This window comes from Erythrolamprus reginae, chromosome 2 (genome assembly GCF_031021105.1).
Source record: "Erythrolamprus reginae isolate rEryReg1 chromosome 2, rEryReg1.hap1, whole genome shotgun sequence".
In the NCBI taxonomy this organism is placed as follows: domain Eukaryota; kingdom Metazoa; phylum Chordata; class Lepidosauria; order Squamata; family Dipsadidae; genus Erythrolamprus; species Erythrolamprus reginae.
Genome location: NC_091951.1, coordinates 167487140 through 167504452, shown reverse-complemented (window position 1 = coordinate 167504452; position 17313 = coordinate 167487140). Strand labels below are relative to the sequence as shown.

Below are 17313 nucleotides of genomic sequence, written 5' to 3'. Positions count from 1 at the left end.
ACCTGTTTGTGCTAAGGATTTTTTTTTAAAAAATAAACCATTCTTTCTAATCTCATTCTAGCCTTTAAATGGCAGTTAAGCTTGGGCTTCTAATTCTGTTTATATTGTTTCAGATATGATTGGATGAGAAGTCTGATTTTTATTATGAAAATCTGGGTCAGGCCTGGTGTGTCTCTTGGAAATGTTCCCTGCCAGGATTTGCTCATAGCACTACCTATGAAACCAGGACTAAAGCAGAGTGTAGCCATTGTCATCTGAGAAATCCTATGGTCTTCTAGGCACATTGCTCCAGAGATAATTGTGAAGTTGTTTGTAGAGATTAGAGGATATTAGTGCCTGTGTATCAACCTTCCTCCTGAACAGTTATTTCTCCACCTAAATAGCCCAAGGCCACAGCTGGGCTGGCAGTGAAATTCCGCGAAGCTTGAAGTCCTGGTGGAATTTAATCTGTACTTCTGGATGGAGATTAGGCATCTTAGAAGTTGCAAGCCACCATGGATTGGAACCAGTGACCTTTGGTCTGATTGATGGAGGAAAATCACATACAGTATTTGACTTAATTTTTATTGCAGAGTAATTAAATCCAGAACTGGTTACAGCCCTGAGGTGGCCTTGATCACGTACGTTGCCTACCTGTGGCAGGATCAGCATAGGCAAAGGTCCAAAACACTTCACACTGTTTTAATTTCAGGTGGACCAGTTCTTTTGTTTAGTTAGTATTTCTGAAGTTAAAAGATTGAAATGAAAAATATACCTTAGAATTCAGCTTACTTCATTTGTAAAGATACAGGAGCTCAAGGAATAGATGTATAATTCTTGTCTGAATAAAATATGCTAAATGTTTAAAAAATAGGGTAGGTGAACAACTATTTCTACTCCTTCTTCCTTATCACTATAGTTTATAACAACATGAAATCACAGCTCTTTATCTTGTGTCAGACGTGATGGTATCTAGCCACCATGTTTTTAGCCATTCTTTTTCTTTTACCATTGACCATCCCAACCATAACTGCCACTTTTCCAATGAGTTTGAGCTCATGACATGGCTGAAGGTGGTTGGAATTTTATGATTTTGCCTTCCAGTGACATGTCTGTTTTTTAATACTCTCTAGTCTAGTTCAGGGATCTCCAACCTTGGCAACTTTAAGACTTGTGGACTTCAACTCCCAGAATTCCTCAGCCAGCAAAGAAAAGAAAAGCTGGCAAAGGAACTCTGGGAGTTGAAGTCCACAAGTCTTAAAGTTGCCAAGGTTGGAGACCCCTGCTCTAGTTTGTTTGTTTATTTGCTTGTTTGTCATCTTTGCTGTCCAGCAGCCTTCTCCAACACAATAGCTCAAAAATTGGTTTTCTTCTCGTCTAGTTTTTTCACAACTGTAGGTTGCTATGTGAAATACAATATTGATTAATCTGCATGTAGTTGCCAGGACGATGTCCTTGCTTTTTCATACTCTATTCATCTTGTGTGATCCAGAGCAATTTCAAAGTTTTATTTCTGCACTGCACTGCTTTGATCAATCTGCAATCCTGAATTCTTGTACACATTTGACCACATCACTGTCAATTGTTATTTTGAAATTTGCATTCCTCACAATGGTCATGAGCTTTAGTCTTTTTGATGTTCAGGAAGAAATCCAATTTCTCTTTTTCTTTCTTAATTCTTTTGATCTGATATTTCAGGGCTTTTTTTGGGTTCTGAGAAGGAAGTTTTGTCATCAGCATATTGAAGATTGTGGATGTTTCTTCCTCCAATCTTTACTCTGATTTTTAAGTCTTCAAGTTCCAGCTTCTGCATCATCATCTCAACATGCAGTAGAATAAGAAATGTGAAATAACTCTTAGTCTTCTGAGAGCTACTTACAATTTTTCTCTAGGGTTCTTGTATGGCAGTGTTTCCCAACCTTGGCAACTTGAAGATATCTGGACTTCAACTCCCAGAATTCCCCAGCCAGCATTCGCTGGCTGGGGAATTCTGGGAATTGAAGTCCAAATATCTTCAAGTTGCCAAGGTTGGGAAACACTGTTGTATGGTATGTATTTAACTGCTGTTTCAATGACGGTCAATTAAATTTCCTGCCACGGTTCTTTGACCATCTTTTCAGAAATGCCCAGCGGTTCAAATCTATTTTTCACCTCACTTGCATGCACGGCAGAGATTTGGGTGAGGCCAAACTTGTTTGGTGATGGTTTCTTTTTGATAATGCGTAATTTGACTCTGATCTTAGCCACCAACAATTCATGATCTAAACTTCAATTGGCACCTGAATATATCTTGACAGCACGGATTGTGGTGCAGTTGATTTGGTGAGGTCCAAAATGTACAGTATAAGTGACAATTGGGCTCTTTGAACCAGATATTCATGATTCAAAGTTATTTTCACTGAAATAATCACCATGCAGACTGGATTTTTTTCCCTTGGGTACACTTGTTTCAGAGTTCTTCAATGCTGGCATTGAAATTTCATTTCAGGCTCCATTGCATCAGTTCTGATTCTGAGGTCCTTTGCACAGATTCAGTTGGTGTAGATGCAATCATTAACTGTCAAAAATCTTTCAGTTGTTTGAGCAAGTTTTTTGCTTGTGATAAATGCCACACCATTTGTTTTCCTGGCATCATGTCCTGAGAAACAGTGAATTTCTCAAACGGGAAATAACCATTATGTGTCCAGTGTAGCTTACTGGGAGATGTCATGGCTTCTGTTAAAAACAAAGAAAGAACAACGCAGCAGTTATAGATAATAGTAAGAGGTATCTTTGCTATGCTTTGGTGATAAATCGGTGGTGGCTTTTCTTAGAGCAGAAAACCTTAGCAATAGCTAAACAAATAATAAAATAAAATAGCCTTTATTGCCTTAAAGCAGGATTATTGCAATTTGAGGCTGTCATTGAAAACTATCTGAAAATTTAAACTGATACAAAATACAGCAGCCCATATACTGGCAGCTGAGAACTAATTCAGACGTTTTTCACCTATACCATAGACACTGCCTTTATTACCAAATTTATTCCAGATACAAAACAAAGGTGAAGATCTTTATCTATAAAGCCTTCATGGTTTACATCTTTTGGGACTTGCCTTCTCTAGAAGGCTGTTGGGTTGCTCCAACAACCACCCTGTTGGAGCAGTACATGGACAGATACTTTGGGCCCTTCCCCCCTCCCCCGCTGTTAACAGATCAAGGATAAATAGACTCAGAAAGGCTTATTTAATAATTGCCATGTCCTTAAGGAACATGCTGTCCTCTGAAATCTGTCTAGCCTCCACATTACCATTGTTCCAGATAATAACTATTTCTTTAAGAGAACATTGAAGATTGGCTCTAACGTTATATTCCTTTCCATTCTCTTATGTCCCTTTTATATTTTAGTGGTGGTAATATTAATAATGATGAGTCAGTTGGATTCAGGTAGGTTCCTATAGCAAATAAATTCATTTAAAATGTTGATGGTAATATGAATTTTAATTGGGCAGTAGCCAATTCAGATTTCTGGATATTGCCAGGATATGAAAGTTAACAAATAAATAATTTTTCTCCCATAATTCTTGCTACTCTTTTAAAGTAAGCAAAAGAAGAAGAAGAAGCACAGCTATAAACATTATTTTCCATTGCTCCCAAATTTTTAACAAATTTAATTTGTGTTGTTAAAATTTCCCAGCATTTAATAAACGGATGAGCTCAACTTCTAATATTGTAATATTGGCGGTTGTGTGTCTGTGTGCTTGCTTTTGAAATGAATTTTTAAAAAGTTTAGTAAAACCCAATGGGATAAAATTAGTAGTCATTATGCTGCCCTTTGTACCACTGTATATGAGTCACACTGAAATCTTTGTGATAGTTACAGTTTGATGTTGATAAATGGAGACAGGTTGAAATTTGCACTTGTTGTAAAAATCGTTGCCATTGATTTGCTCTCTGAAGCTTAGAGAGGTGGCTCTTTTTAAACTTCCTGGAGCATTTGCAAAAAGTGCATGGGGAGGCTTGCATGCCGTGCATTCTGCAATAGCTGCCAATATAGGGTGAACTAAGGACAGAATCACAGACCAAGATTTTTATGCCTATGGAGACTTCAGATCTATATTTTAGAAACAGCTGCTCTCGCAAACTATGAACCATTATGTTTTTGCCAAAACCAAACCCATTTGTCATTTCCGTTCTCCTCGTGGCTACTCATCAAGGTATTTAGGAATGAAAACTTTCTCTTAAATAGCAGCCAGCTGCAGAGCTCATTCACTCAGGGAAACCACAACTCAGTGTTTATGGTGTCAGAACTGATCACTGTACAAGTGTTTGTAGTGTCACAAGCATGGCCCACAGCTCAGCTGAGTGAGTCAGACAAGAGGAAAGGAATGCTTCAAAAGTTCCTTTTACAAGACAACAAGTATCTTGTTAATCATCACTTCTGATCTGACTGGATCTTTTTAAGGAAGCATAACAAGCTTTTACCAGCAATAGTATGTAGGTTCTTTTTTAAAGGAACAAATACCATAGAACTAGAAATGAATTGCATCTGTTGTATTGTTTTGGGGGGTGGGAGGAGATAATTAGTACAATTTTGAGACGTTAACTATTTTTGGCCTTTTATCTATCCCACTAAATTATTATAACCAAAGCTTTGGTTGAATACAATCAGCTTGCCATATGGATATCATGGGCTTTCCTAAATATGCCCATGTCACACCAACACTCCGCAGTCTGCATTGGTTGCCGATCAGTTTCTGGTCACAATTCAAAGTGTTGGTTATGACCTATAAAGCCCTTCATGGCACCGGACCAGAATATCTCTGGGACCGCCTTCGGACGCACAAATCCCAGTGACCAGTTAGGTCCCACAGAGTTGGCCTTCTCCAGATCCCGTCAACTAAACAATGTCGTTTGGCGGGACCCAGGGGAAGAGCCTTCTCTGTGGCGGCCCCGACCCTTTGGAACCAACTCCCCCCAGATATCAGAGTTGCCCCCACCCTCCTAGCCTTTCGTAAGCTCCTTAAAACCCACCTCTGTCGTCAGGCATGGGGGAATTGACACTTTCCCTCCCCCTAGGCTTATAAAATTTATGCATGGTATGCTAGTATGTATGATTGGTTTCTAAATTGGGGTTTTTAAATTAACTTAAATATTAGATTTGTTTACATTGTATTATTATTGTTGTGAGCCGCCCCGAGTCTGCCGAGAGGGGCGGCATACAAATCTGATAAATAAATAAATAAATAAATATAATCCTTGTAGAATATTATATGCTAATAATACTTGGCATATAACATACCTGTTGCACCTTTTCATCTACTAGAATACAAATGTAGAAATCTCGTCACAACTTTTAACAGCCTCAAAAAGTGTTGTTTTATTAGCCTGGTTGAAATTAGCTACATTTTTAGCAAGCACGTAGTGCAGTGATGATGAACCTATGGCACGTGTGCCACAAGTGGTTCACCAGAGCCATATCTGAAGGCACATGAGGCATTACCCTATGTCCAGGGCACATGTGAGCACTGGCCAGCTGTTTTTCATCTGTTTTTGCTCTCTCCAGGCTTCAAAAAAGCTGCCTGAAGCTTGGGGATAGTTGAAAATGGCCCAACAGGCCAACTCAAAGTTTGGAGGCTTCAGTGAGGCCTGAAGATGCACAGGGATCAGAGCAGGGTTGTGCGCATGCATGGGGAAGGGCATTGCATTATAGGTCTCGGCGTGTACATGCATCCTTTTGGCACCCGAGCCAAAAAAGGTTCGCCATCACTGACATAGGGTCTGAATCATACTTTCACTGCATAAATAGATTTTTTTTAAAAGTTTTTTTTTTAAATTAAATGAATTATTTAAAAACAAAAGTAATTCATTTTCTTTTCAAGTGCTTCCTCTGCCTCTCAAAAATGTAAGGATAATTTTATAATAATAGCTTTGTCATATTGTTTAAATTTAATTGTAGGTAGGGAGGTAATATAAGATATATCTTATAGCTAATCCATTTCTTTTTTTAAATAAGTATTATTATTTTTATCCTTTTATTCAAGGAACTGTATAGGATTCTGATTTCCAGGCAGGAGCATCCATCTTATTTTTCAAACTGTAAAGTACATTTATCTGTTGGAGAAAAGATGGATTTAAATGTCTACACTTTCAGATTTTTCATTATTTATTTTACATTTGGTTATTGATTGGACGAAGGAACTTCAGAATTCAGTTAGTTGGTTTCAGCTTGAAAATTATTTTCTGACCCCGCTGAAATCCTGACAAGTGTTAAATTGCTTGTTCATCTGTAGATTTTTGCAGTTAATGGTTCAAATTATTGGGTTTTTTTAAAAAAACCCTGTAAGACAATTCCAATTTAAAAATAGCTCATAACCTCATATTTATAAACTTTACAAAGATAAAGAGTCTTTTGCAACAGAATTGCTTTAAATAAAATTCTTCTGATGTAATTAAAGAATGGTTGCAAGAACTGGGCATAGCTAATTTAATGAAAAGAAGGACCAGAGGAGACATGATAGCATGTTCCAATATCTCAGCGGTTGCCAAGAAGAAGGAGTCAACCTATTCTCCAAAGCACCTAAGGGCAGAATAAGAAGCAATGAGTGGAAGCTGAACAATGAGAGAAGCAACTTAGAACTAAGGAGAAATTTCCTGACAGAATAATTAATCAGTGGAACAGCTTGCTTCCAGAAGTTGTGAATGCTCCAACACTGGACGTTTTTAAGAAGATGTTGGATAACTGAAGTAGTGTAGGGTTTCCATCTGGGCAGGGGGTGGACTAGAAGATCTCCAAGGTCCAACTCTGTTATTATTATTATTATATTATATTAATTGTTCTAAATATTTTGGTAGAATCTAAACAGGTCTACTTTGCCTTTAGGGTTTTTGATAGTTTATTCGACTTGAACATATTGTTTTTTCTGTTAGAAACTGATGTTATTGTGGCGTTTCACAATTGTTATAAACTTTAAATTAGATAGTTGAGATGCCTAAGCTTAGAAGGAAGATTTAGAAATGAACATTAACTGTTGATGCAAACTTTGGAATAATGAACTTGAATATTGTATTTTGTGAAACACAAGTGGGGCTTGCCTTAAAGAATTTAAAATGGAAATCTTTGTATTTTAAAATCTGAAGTAAACAAATTCGTAAAATGAGATTAATACAACACAAAGCTCAATTTCATAGGTGTTAATTCCAAGAGAATGTTTATAAAGGGGGATCATGCATTTGTTTTGTTGGTGGATATGAGTTTGAAAGTCGAAATATAAACTCACATGGTTTGGATATGTACCACCATTGCCAGATGCTAAATTCCAATGGGTTATTAATATGTCTTTGGATCAATCTTGTTGATTGAGGATGTTCTGTTGGCTGCTTTCCCAACACTTGGAATTTATCTAGGCATCAAGAACTGTAGATTTTATATGTACCAGGGCTGGCCAAAAGAATTAATCTTAGAAGGACAGGTCTTTACTGACATGCAGCAATGAATTTCTGATTTATGGCTTGTTTGCATTTCAATTGATTAGTTTTTGTTAGAGAGGGAAGAGGACATATGAGCAATCTGAACTTATACCCAGGGAAAATGTTATTTTTGTAAATGTTACTTTACAATGTTTTTATTATAAAGAGATAGGGTAATTAGCTCTTTTGCTTAAAATATTTTTAAGAAAAAATAATATTTATCTCATACTATACAGTTCATTATTTACAGTTGAACTAATTTACTTAATTTAAAAAAAAAAAAAAGACATGAATCACACAGTCTAATGTAAAGAAACTGAATGTTAAAATAGTAGTCCTTTCAGATTTCATGACAATTAAATATTTGTGCAAATAAGATAAAGTTCAAAGCACTGAATAACTGACAAAAATTCTTATATATTTTCATCCTTACAATGTTAATTATGACTTTTTCCAGGCATAAGTATAAACAATATTCATTTCTTTTGTCCTTTTGTTAGATCTTTTGAAACAAAATTAATTCAAGAGGCAATTCTTAGTGAAGTTAGTGAAGTCTTGCCTGATAACTTGGCTCTAACAGTGCCACAACAAGGCAGTCCAGATCAAACTCAGCAGTCCTAAATTGCAAAACTGAAAATTGAAAGTTGTTGAATTCAGAATATGCTTTACATAATCATCAAGATTTATTTATTCCATTTATAATTGCATCTGCATGGACGGATGTATGCAATGAAATAATAATAATAATAATAATAATAATAATAATAATAATAATAACAACAACAACAACAACAACAGCAACAATAATAATAATAATAATTTATTAGACTTGTATGCCGCCCCTCTCCGAAGACTCGGGGCGTCTCACAACAACAATGAAACAATACAGATACAAATCTAATAATTAAAAACTGTAACTAAAACCCATTACCTTAAAAACAATCAATACTACACAATGATAGCCACACATAACTTTCAATGGTCCGAGAGGGGGGATATACTAGTTATCCCATGCCTGGCGACATAGATAGTACCCCAGGGCTCTGTTTTAGGCCCAGTACTCGTCAACATCTTCATCAATGACTTGGATGAGGGGATAGATGGGGAACTCATCAAATTTACAGATGACACCAGACACAAAATACAGAAGGATCTTGACAAACTTGAACATTGGCCACTATTTAACAAAATGAAATTCAGTGGCGAAAAAAAGTAAGATTCTACATTTAGGCAAGAAAAACAAAGTGCACAGATACAGTATATGTGGTACTGTGAGAGGTATCTTGGAGTCCTAGTGGACAACCATCTAAATATGAGCCAGTAGGGTGCAGCAGCTGCCAAAAAAGCCAACATGGTTCTAGGCTGCATTAACAGAGGGAGAGAATCAAGGCCACTTTATAAGGCCTTGGTAAGGTCACACTTGGAATACTGCATTCAGTTTTGGTCGGCACAATGCAAAAAGGATGTTGAGACTCTAGAAAGAGGACAGAGAAAGATGATTAGGGGACTGGAGGCTAAAACACATGAAGAACGGTTGCAGGAACTGAGTATGTCAAGTTTGATGAAAAGAAGGACCAGGGGAGACATGATAGCAGTGTACCAATATCTCAGGGCTTACCACAAAGAAGGGGGAATCACCCATTCTCCAAAGAACCTGAGGGTAGAACAAGAAGCAATGGGTAGAAAGGAGAGATGATGCTGCCGTGACGACATGAGTTTGACACTCCTGTGCTACACTGTCTCCTAGTTGATTTCTTGATGCAATAAATAGCTTTAATTATTCTATTTTAATTGTTTTAATTGCCTCCTTTTATTGATACTATAATATTTGAATATGTTTTTATGTGTTTCATTGAATACTGCCCAGTATCACTCAGTTAGATGGGTGGTCTCTGAATTTGACATATTAATCAAGAAATTAAATTAATTCATAACCTTGAAAGCTTTACATGGCGGAGGGCCAGGTTATTTGCAAGACCGTGAGAGTATCTGCCTATCCTATTAGACTAGATAGGGTGGGCAAGATTCCAGATTTATTCCCTTAAATGCCACCTGATGGGCAAGACATCTCAGTAGCTGCCCCAGCCCTTTGAAAAAGCCTCCCGCCTAAGATCCAATGGATCTATATCCTTTAATCCTACAGAAGACAGTGAAGACCTGGCTCTTTCCCTAAGCATTGAACTAGGATGAAGGTTGAGCTGAGAAACTTTGGTCTTGCAACTGGGCGGAAGGCTATTTTTATTTTATCTTGGTTTTTAGGTCAGTTTGGTGTAGTGATTGAGGCAACAAGTTAGAAATCAGGAGACTGTGAGTTCTAGTCCTGCCTTTTGTTTTTGTTGTGGGGAAAACAAGAGGAGAAAAGAGGTACCGTATTTTCCGGCGTATAAGACGACTGGGCGTATAAGACGACCCCCTAACTTTTCCAGTTAAAATATAGAATTTGAGATATACTCGCCGTATAAGACTACCCCTCTTCTGTACATCATAGACCTGACTGAGTCTAGGTCTATGATGTACTTGCATTGAGAAAAAAATCATTTCTGAACATGATAACACAATATTTTAATTACTAATGATGAAGATCTTATTGTTAAAATTATGAATGAATTATTTAGAGAGAGAGAGCCAAGTGGGAGCACTCTTCTGTCTATCTCTCCATATGTCTCTGTCTATCTGTCTTGTCTGCCTCTCATATTTCTCCTCACCACAATTAAGTTTATTATTATAACTCATCATAATTTGTCAACACAAAAAGGTGAACCTGGCTATTTTCCTTTCTCCTACCATCTATTCTGCAGGTATCTTTCAGTCTAACATGCAGCATGCTGACACCTATGTGAGAATCTATTATGGAATGAGAATCTGTATGTGATATCATGATATCGCAATCCAAACAGCCCATCCATTTTTTCCTCTTTCCGCACTTTCTGTCTTTATCCTCTTGCAATGTCACTTAAACAGATTTTAACTTGTCGGGTTTAATTAGTGACCCTGCCAATTTTCAGTACTGTGCAGTGTGCTATGATACAGAGCAGGGTGAATAATATGACCTCAGCTTTTAAAGTTATTTTAAAATGTTGCCTAAGAAATATGAAAAGATGATTCTTTTTGGAGGAAAAGTACATTTTCAATGGTTAAACATAAGAACAAATACAAACAGGCAGAAATAAATGCATCCAGTTTAACATTCAATCATTTCCCTGGCTCTTTTTATTGAAATGAACAAGTTCATACATTCAATTTTGCAACCACTAATAATGTTGGTCAAGTAGGTACAAAAATACCTGGGGAAATGATCAAAGTCTTTCTCTCTCCCCCTCTCTCTCCCTCTCTTTCTCTCTTGCTATCTCTCTTTCTCTCTTTTTTTTTTGCTTTCTCTCTTTCTCTCCCCCTCTCTCTCCTTCTCTTACTATCTCTTTCTCTTTCTGTCTCCCCTCTCTCCCTCTCTCTCTCCCTCTCTTGCCATCTCTTTCTCTCCCTCTCTCTTTCTCTCTCCCTCTCTTGCTATCTCTTTCTCTCTTTCTTTCCCCCCTCTCTCCCTCTCTCTTTCTCTCTCTCCCTCTGTTGCTATCCCCCCTCTATCTTTCTCTCTCTCCCTCTCTTGCCATCTCTTTCTCTCCCTCTCTCTTTCTCTCTCTCCCTCTCTTACTATCTCTTTCTCTTTCTTTCCCCCCTCTCTCCCTCTCTCTTTCTCTCTCTCCCTCTGTTGCTATCCCCCCTCTATCTTTCTCTCCCTCTCTTGCTATCTCTTTCTTTCTCTTTCTGCCCCCTCTCCCTCTCTCTTTCTCCTTCTCTTTCTCCCTCTGTTGCTATCCCCCCTCTCTCTTTCTCTCTGTCCCTCTGTTGCTAACCCCCCCTCTCTCCCTCTCTTGCTATCTCTTTCTCTCCCCCCCTCTCTCCATCTTTTTTTCTCTCAGCAGCGGCAGCAGGGTGATCAGCTGTGAGGTGGAGCTACGGAACTGAGGCACGGACGGCGGCGTGTGGGCGAGCCTGCGCTTTGCGCAGGCTCGCCCAGCTGGGAGGCGGTGTTCGCGCCCCCCCAGCTGAAACTGACGTCCGGCCGGGGCGATTCTTCCCCGGCCGGACAGGCAGCGTGTGAGCGAGCCTGCGCTCCGTTCAGGCTCGCCCAGCTGGGAGGCGGTGTTCTGGCCCCCCCCCAGCTGAAACTGAGGTCCGGCCGGGGCGATTCTTCCCCGGCCGGACAGGCACACTTGTGCTGCCAAAGGCAGCGTGTGGGCGGGCCTGCGCTCGGCTCAGGCTCGCCCAGCTGGGAGGCGGTATTCTCGCCCCCCCCCAGCTGACACTGAGGTCCGGCCGGGGCGATTCTTCCCCGGCCGGACAGGCACGCTTGTGCTGCCAAAGACAGCGTGTGGGCGGGCCTGTGCTCGGCTCAGGCTCGCCCAGCTGGGAGGCGGTATTCTCGCCCCCTCCAGCTAAAACTGAGGTCCGGACGGGGCGATTCTTCCCCGGCCGGACAGGCACGCTTGTGCTGCCAAAGGCAGCGTGTGGGCGGGCCTGCGCTCGGCTCAGGCTCGCCCAGCTGGGAGGCGGTATTCTCGCCCCCCCCCCAGCTGAAACTGAGGTCCAGCCGGGGCGATTCTTCCCCGGCCGGACAGGCACGCTTGTGCTGCCAAAGGCAGCGTGTGGGCGGGCCTGCGCTCGGCTCAGGCTCGCCCAGCTGGGAGGTGGTATTCTGGGCCCCCCCCAGCTGAAACTGAGGTCCGGCCGGGGCGATTCTTCCCCGGCCGGACAGGCACGCTTGTGCTGCCAAAGGCAGCGTGTGGGCGGGCCTGCGCTCGGCTCAGGCTCGCCCAGCTGGGAGGCGGTATTCTCGCCCCCTCCAGCTGAAACTGAGGTCCGGCCGGGGCGAATCTTCCCCGGCCGGACAGGCACGCTTGTGCTGCCAAAGGCAGCGTGTGGGCGGGCCTGCGCTCGGCTCAGGCTCGCCCAGCTGGGAGGCGGTGTTCTCGCCCCTCTCAGCCATCGCAAATAGGCGCCACTGTCCTATATCCGGCATAGAAGACGACCCCCCACTTTGGAAAAGATTTTCAGGGGTTAAAAAGTCGTCTTATACGCCGGAAAATACGGTATGTTCACTGCCATGAGTTATTTATAAAAATAATAAAGATTGCATATTAAACACATACACACACACAATTTTTAATGCTACTTAGAACCATTATGAAATAGATAGCCATATAATTCTGCAAATAAAATAACATAACCTGAATTGAGCTAATCCCAATTAACAATGATAATTAGCTAACATGCCCCAATGTATCGGTTGTTGACTGTGTTTTTTGAATGGTCACTATAATTATTTAATTGTTAAATTTTACTGCAAGCATCACAGACTGCATTTCTTACTTTTCATTCCTTCTGAAGTCATTTTTAATTCTGTTCTGTCAACTGAAGCTAACATCCCATGTTTGTGATGAAGTAGTATTTACACCATAAAAATTGATGGCATAGTAAACGTATCGATTTTTATTATGCCTTAATGTTATGTTTTGCTGCAACCAGCTGTGGTGGTGACCTCTTCAATAAATACAGTGTTTAAAATGCATATATGGTCATAGAATATAGGTGACCTGTTTTTTTTCTTATGTCCAATGTGGAAATGACTGACCTTCTGCAGTCTTTGGTCACTAGCTGATACAGGTAATCCTCAACTTACAACCATTTGTTTAGTGACCGTTTGAACACCATTGACAACAACACTGAAAAAGTGATTTTTGACCATTTTTCACACTTACATCCGTTGCAGCATCCCCATGGTCATCTGAACAAAATTTGGACACTTGGCAACTAGCTTGACTGACTAGTTTTGCCTTATACTGTACTTTTCTTAATTTCTTAAAGTTGCTTGTTTCCTCTTACAAAAAAAAAAAAATCACACAAGAGTGCAGTGATTGTCCATGCTACATATTTCCTTTCTCATTAAAAGAACAGGGAATCACGTTCATCAGAGTTATTGTCCCATTTCCAATGTGCCAAATTACCTGTATGTATTTTTAGACAATAGTACTTTGCACCTCATGTCTAGAAACATGTGAACAGAGCACATTCATTGGTTCCTAATTAAGGAGAAGAGTTATACATTGAAAGGTTGGAACAGATTCTTAAATGTTTTAAGTCAGTAGAGAAATCTAGGTAAATATTTCTTTGGAAGTTTTTTTTTGAGAGGGGGGTTGAGATAGTTTTAGAAATCCTGCTCTTGGAGCTGCATGTGGTATCAAATCAACAAAGAACCCCTATCTCCAGATTGCTTTTCTTCTTACCTTTGAGGTGCTAAAAAGGGAGAGGAAGAGAGTTGTGGGTCAAAATAAGCTCAAATGATTCCATAGTGTAAGGGAATTTGAGTTAACGGAAGCCAATTTTTACTCAAGAAGGTATGTGGGAATATTTAAAAGGAACTAGCAGGGATCAGTTGGCACACAATATCATGAAATATCTGTCGCATTATCCTCCCAGCCCTCAGTGGAGCTGGTGACTTTTTTCCCCCTTCCCTTCCCTTTTTTCTTCTTACTGAGATGAGGTCATCCAGATAAACTCCCTCTCCCTTTCCTCTCCCCCAACTTAAAAAAAAAAAAATCCACAGAGGCCTTTATGTTTTTCTAATAATTGGCAGCAGCAGTACTATTCTCCTCCCTTTCCCCCCTCCCTCTCTTTCAAGTGATGAATAGCTGGCCCTAGATCAAAGGCAAGCCCTAGGGTTTTTTTGGCTGCCACAAAAGGGCATTGGAATTGGCAAAGCTCCCAGCTGCTTAGTGATAGGCAATGCAGATGAAGTGCCAGGCAACAGAGGTCAGTGGCAAAATGTCTGTACACGTTCTTCATCTGAGATAATCTGGTTTCCCTTTTTGTTTGTGTCTTTCAGGCCAATGGCAAGTTGAAGCAGATTGAAAAGGAATATAGCCAGAAGCTCGCCAAATCTTCGCAGGTAGGAAACACAACGAGGATATTTCTTTAGGAAAGGGGGGTGTTTTTTTCCAGTCTTTTCAGTTAAAGATGAAAACAGAAATAAGCCACATTACTATCTACACTTAAAATACCAGGATTTATTCTAACACCCATTTCCTTTCCATAAAGTTAAATTTTGCTGTTGGCAGATGTTATTTTGATTTTTATAGTTTATTCTCACATGTTACTGCCCACCCTCACCCCCCATATTATTTTAAATAATGAATTTGCCAACCTGTGGGATTAAAATGAAATTCTCCAAATACACAACATCTGGTTCTCACAATAGTGTTAATTTAGTTACAAGGAGAAGATAACATCTCACACAAATTCCAAACTTGGTTCTTTGGATCCAGCCAGCTAATCATAAGAGCTTATCTTTGTGTACAAAATCCATGGGTGTTTTAGCTTTTATCTTTGTTCTAGAAAAGAAAAAAGAAATTGGCAGGTTGCACATAATCTCCTGACTTTGCAGTGCTATAAACCCAGCCATGCTATTGTAGATGGAAGTGGAAAGAGAAATAAAAGGCCCTAATGTCCTCTATCATCTTTGGGGACTGAGGCCTAAAAATGATGGCCAGTTCATACATGATCAAGACATTCTACATTATGTGCTACTTGAACATGGAGATATTTGCAGTGTTTGGGTTGGGTGAAATATGATTACAACTTATTGTGAGTATATTACCCCATAAAGTACTAGTATTTGGAGATTATATTGCCTTTTAATTCTTTCTCCCTGTGCAGACATGTCTTTATAATAGCATCATCCTTGAATGTAGAAGCACTAAGAGCATTTGGAGGGTAATTTTAAGTAGATTGCCCCTATCTAGCACTACCTTGTTTGTTTGTTTGTTTGTTTGTTTGTTTGTTTGTTTGTTTGTTTGACTTCCATGCCGCCCAATCCCGAAGGACTTAGAACGGCTTACAACAATAATAAAAAATATAAATAGATACAAAGCAATAAAAAGAAGTTGAACATTATCTAAAACTAAAACCCCATAAAAAGTTATTTAAAAAGGATAAAGTTCTTTCAAAAAGAGCAGTTGTCCTCTTAATCAGTCCACCAGTAAAGACTATTATGTCGATCTGCCTGATTGTCAATATATTCCTTCTCTTAGTTACTTTGGTAATTCTATAAACTGAGTTACTGGCTTCTATCAAAATTAGAAAGGGCATTTCCTCCATTTTTCCCCCTTCTCATTTGGACAGGAAGAGTCAGATTTCTACAATACAGTTCAATGGATGATTGTGCTGTTATTAGTAGAGGGTGAAAGGCAAGCCTGACCAAATTGCATTTACTCAGTACTTATCTCCACTGTCCTAATTATGAACAAGAATACTGATGTGTTACATCATTACAGCCTGGTGGAAACCCATTTTGCATCATTATGAAAGTAGCAGGAAGACATGAATGTGGTATCAGTGGAGATATAACATGGAAAAGAAAGGAAGACTAAATAATTATTTTAAGGCTTACACCGACTCCTCCATGAGCATTAGATATGCTTGGGTTTGATTACTTTATTGCATAAGCAGAATGAAAATAGTTGCTTGAAATATATCTCCTGAACTTTTATGCATTGTGGCCTAGATATTATTGCACCATAATCAGACTTGGAAAAGATAAACAGGGTCAAATTCGGTTAGAAGATGATCTCAGACTTCTAGAAAATCCTAGTTTGTAGGCTAGATTGGGAAAGAACATAGGCCGTGGCAATCAGTTCCATATGGTTGCCAAGAAATCTATATGTTGTTCCATATAGTTACCATGAAATTCTCATGGTAAAAGTTCAGCTGCAAGTAGACATACATTTATATAGACACCCGTGGAAATAATTTTTCCCAATTGAAATATAAAAATTTAAAATGCTTATTCCCCTGAGAGGGTAAGTATATTCTGGGAAACAAATGAACACACTTCTAATCATTGGGTATGAGTATTTGCTTGTATTTACTGAAGGATAATAAGATGGTTCCGCTTTTGCCGTTACAAATTTAAAATTGAACTTCATCTATAATTCTGTCACCTTAATTTCTGTTAATTTTTTCAATGGCCCAGCTACCATTTAAACACAGTTTTGTGATGTTAACAGTAGGTCATTTGTAAATTTTGTACGGTCTCTTAATTTTCTATGGCTGCCTGGACAACTTTCAAAAGAAAATGTACTTCAAGAACTTGTTTCTAAATGTGGTCAAAATAAATAATACTTCTTTCCTCTCCCCCCAATATTAACACCTAACAATTTTTTGCTTACTGCTTTTAGAAGTTGTATGAGCATTATTTGATGTGAATTAAAGCATAAAACTGGATTGGAATTTATTCAGTCTAGGGATGGGCAAACTTTTTCATACACTTATTCTAACCTGCATGGAACAGCTGGTTTTGTAGGTCTCTGCACTGCCCATTGTTTTGTTTTGGAGGTTTGTAGCAATTTGTGGACCAACATGTTCCAGACTGAAGTAATGTGTGTGTGAAGGTACGAGTAGGAGAAAGCTAAGACTGACAAGTGATGGTGCATGTGGACATCTGCAGCAATTGTTGTTGAGAGGAGGCAGAGTGAAGGCTCTGACAAGTTTGGGGCTGGCGCATGATGCCCTCCTGGATCATCAATGGTGAATATGTCGCACTGGAGCACTAGCAACAACAACAGCAACTGATGTGAGAGAGGGGGAAAAATATCCTGGAAGAATCAGGACATCAGCGGCCAAAGAAAGATAGGGTAGAAAATGCTAAGAAGATTAGGATGGGTGATTCAATAGACAGATTAGATTAGATTAGATTAGATTAGATTTATTGGATTTATATGCCGCCCCTCTCCGCAAACTCGGGGCGGCTCACAACAAAGTAAAAACAATACATAATAACAAATCCAATACCCACCAATCCAATTACAATGTTAAGCTAAATAATTCATAAAAA

The 17313-nt window shown here is 39.4% G+C and overlaps 1 protein-coding gene across 8 annotated transcripts in view; it reads left to right on the top strand.

Annotated features, from left to right (window-relative positions):
• Window positions 1-17313, top strand: part of CEP112 (centrosomal protein 112) — a 346088-nt gene that overhangs the window by 224245 nt on the left and 104530 nt on the right. For all 8 annotated transcript variants that reach the window (XM_070740313.1, XM_070740316.1, XM_070740309.1 and 5 more), the window contains one exon: window positions 14308-14370. In XM_070740313.1, the coding sequence (XP_070596414.1) occupies window positions 14308-14370 (63 nt within the window). The remainder of the gene's footprint in view (window positions 1-14307; window positions 14371-17313) is intronic.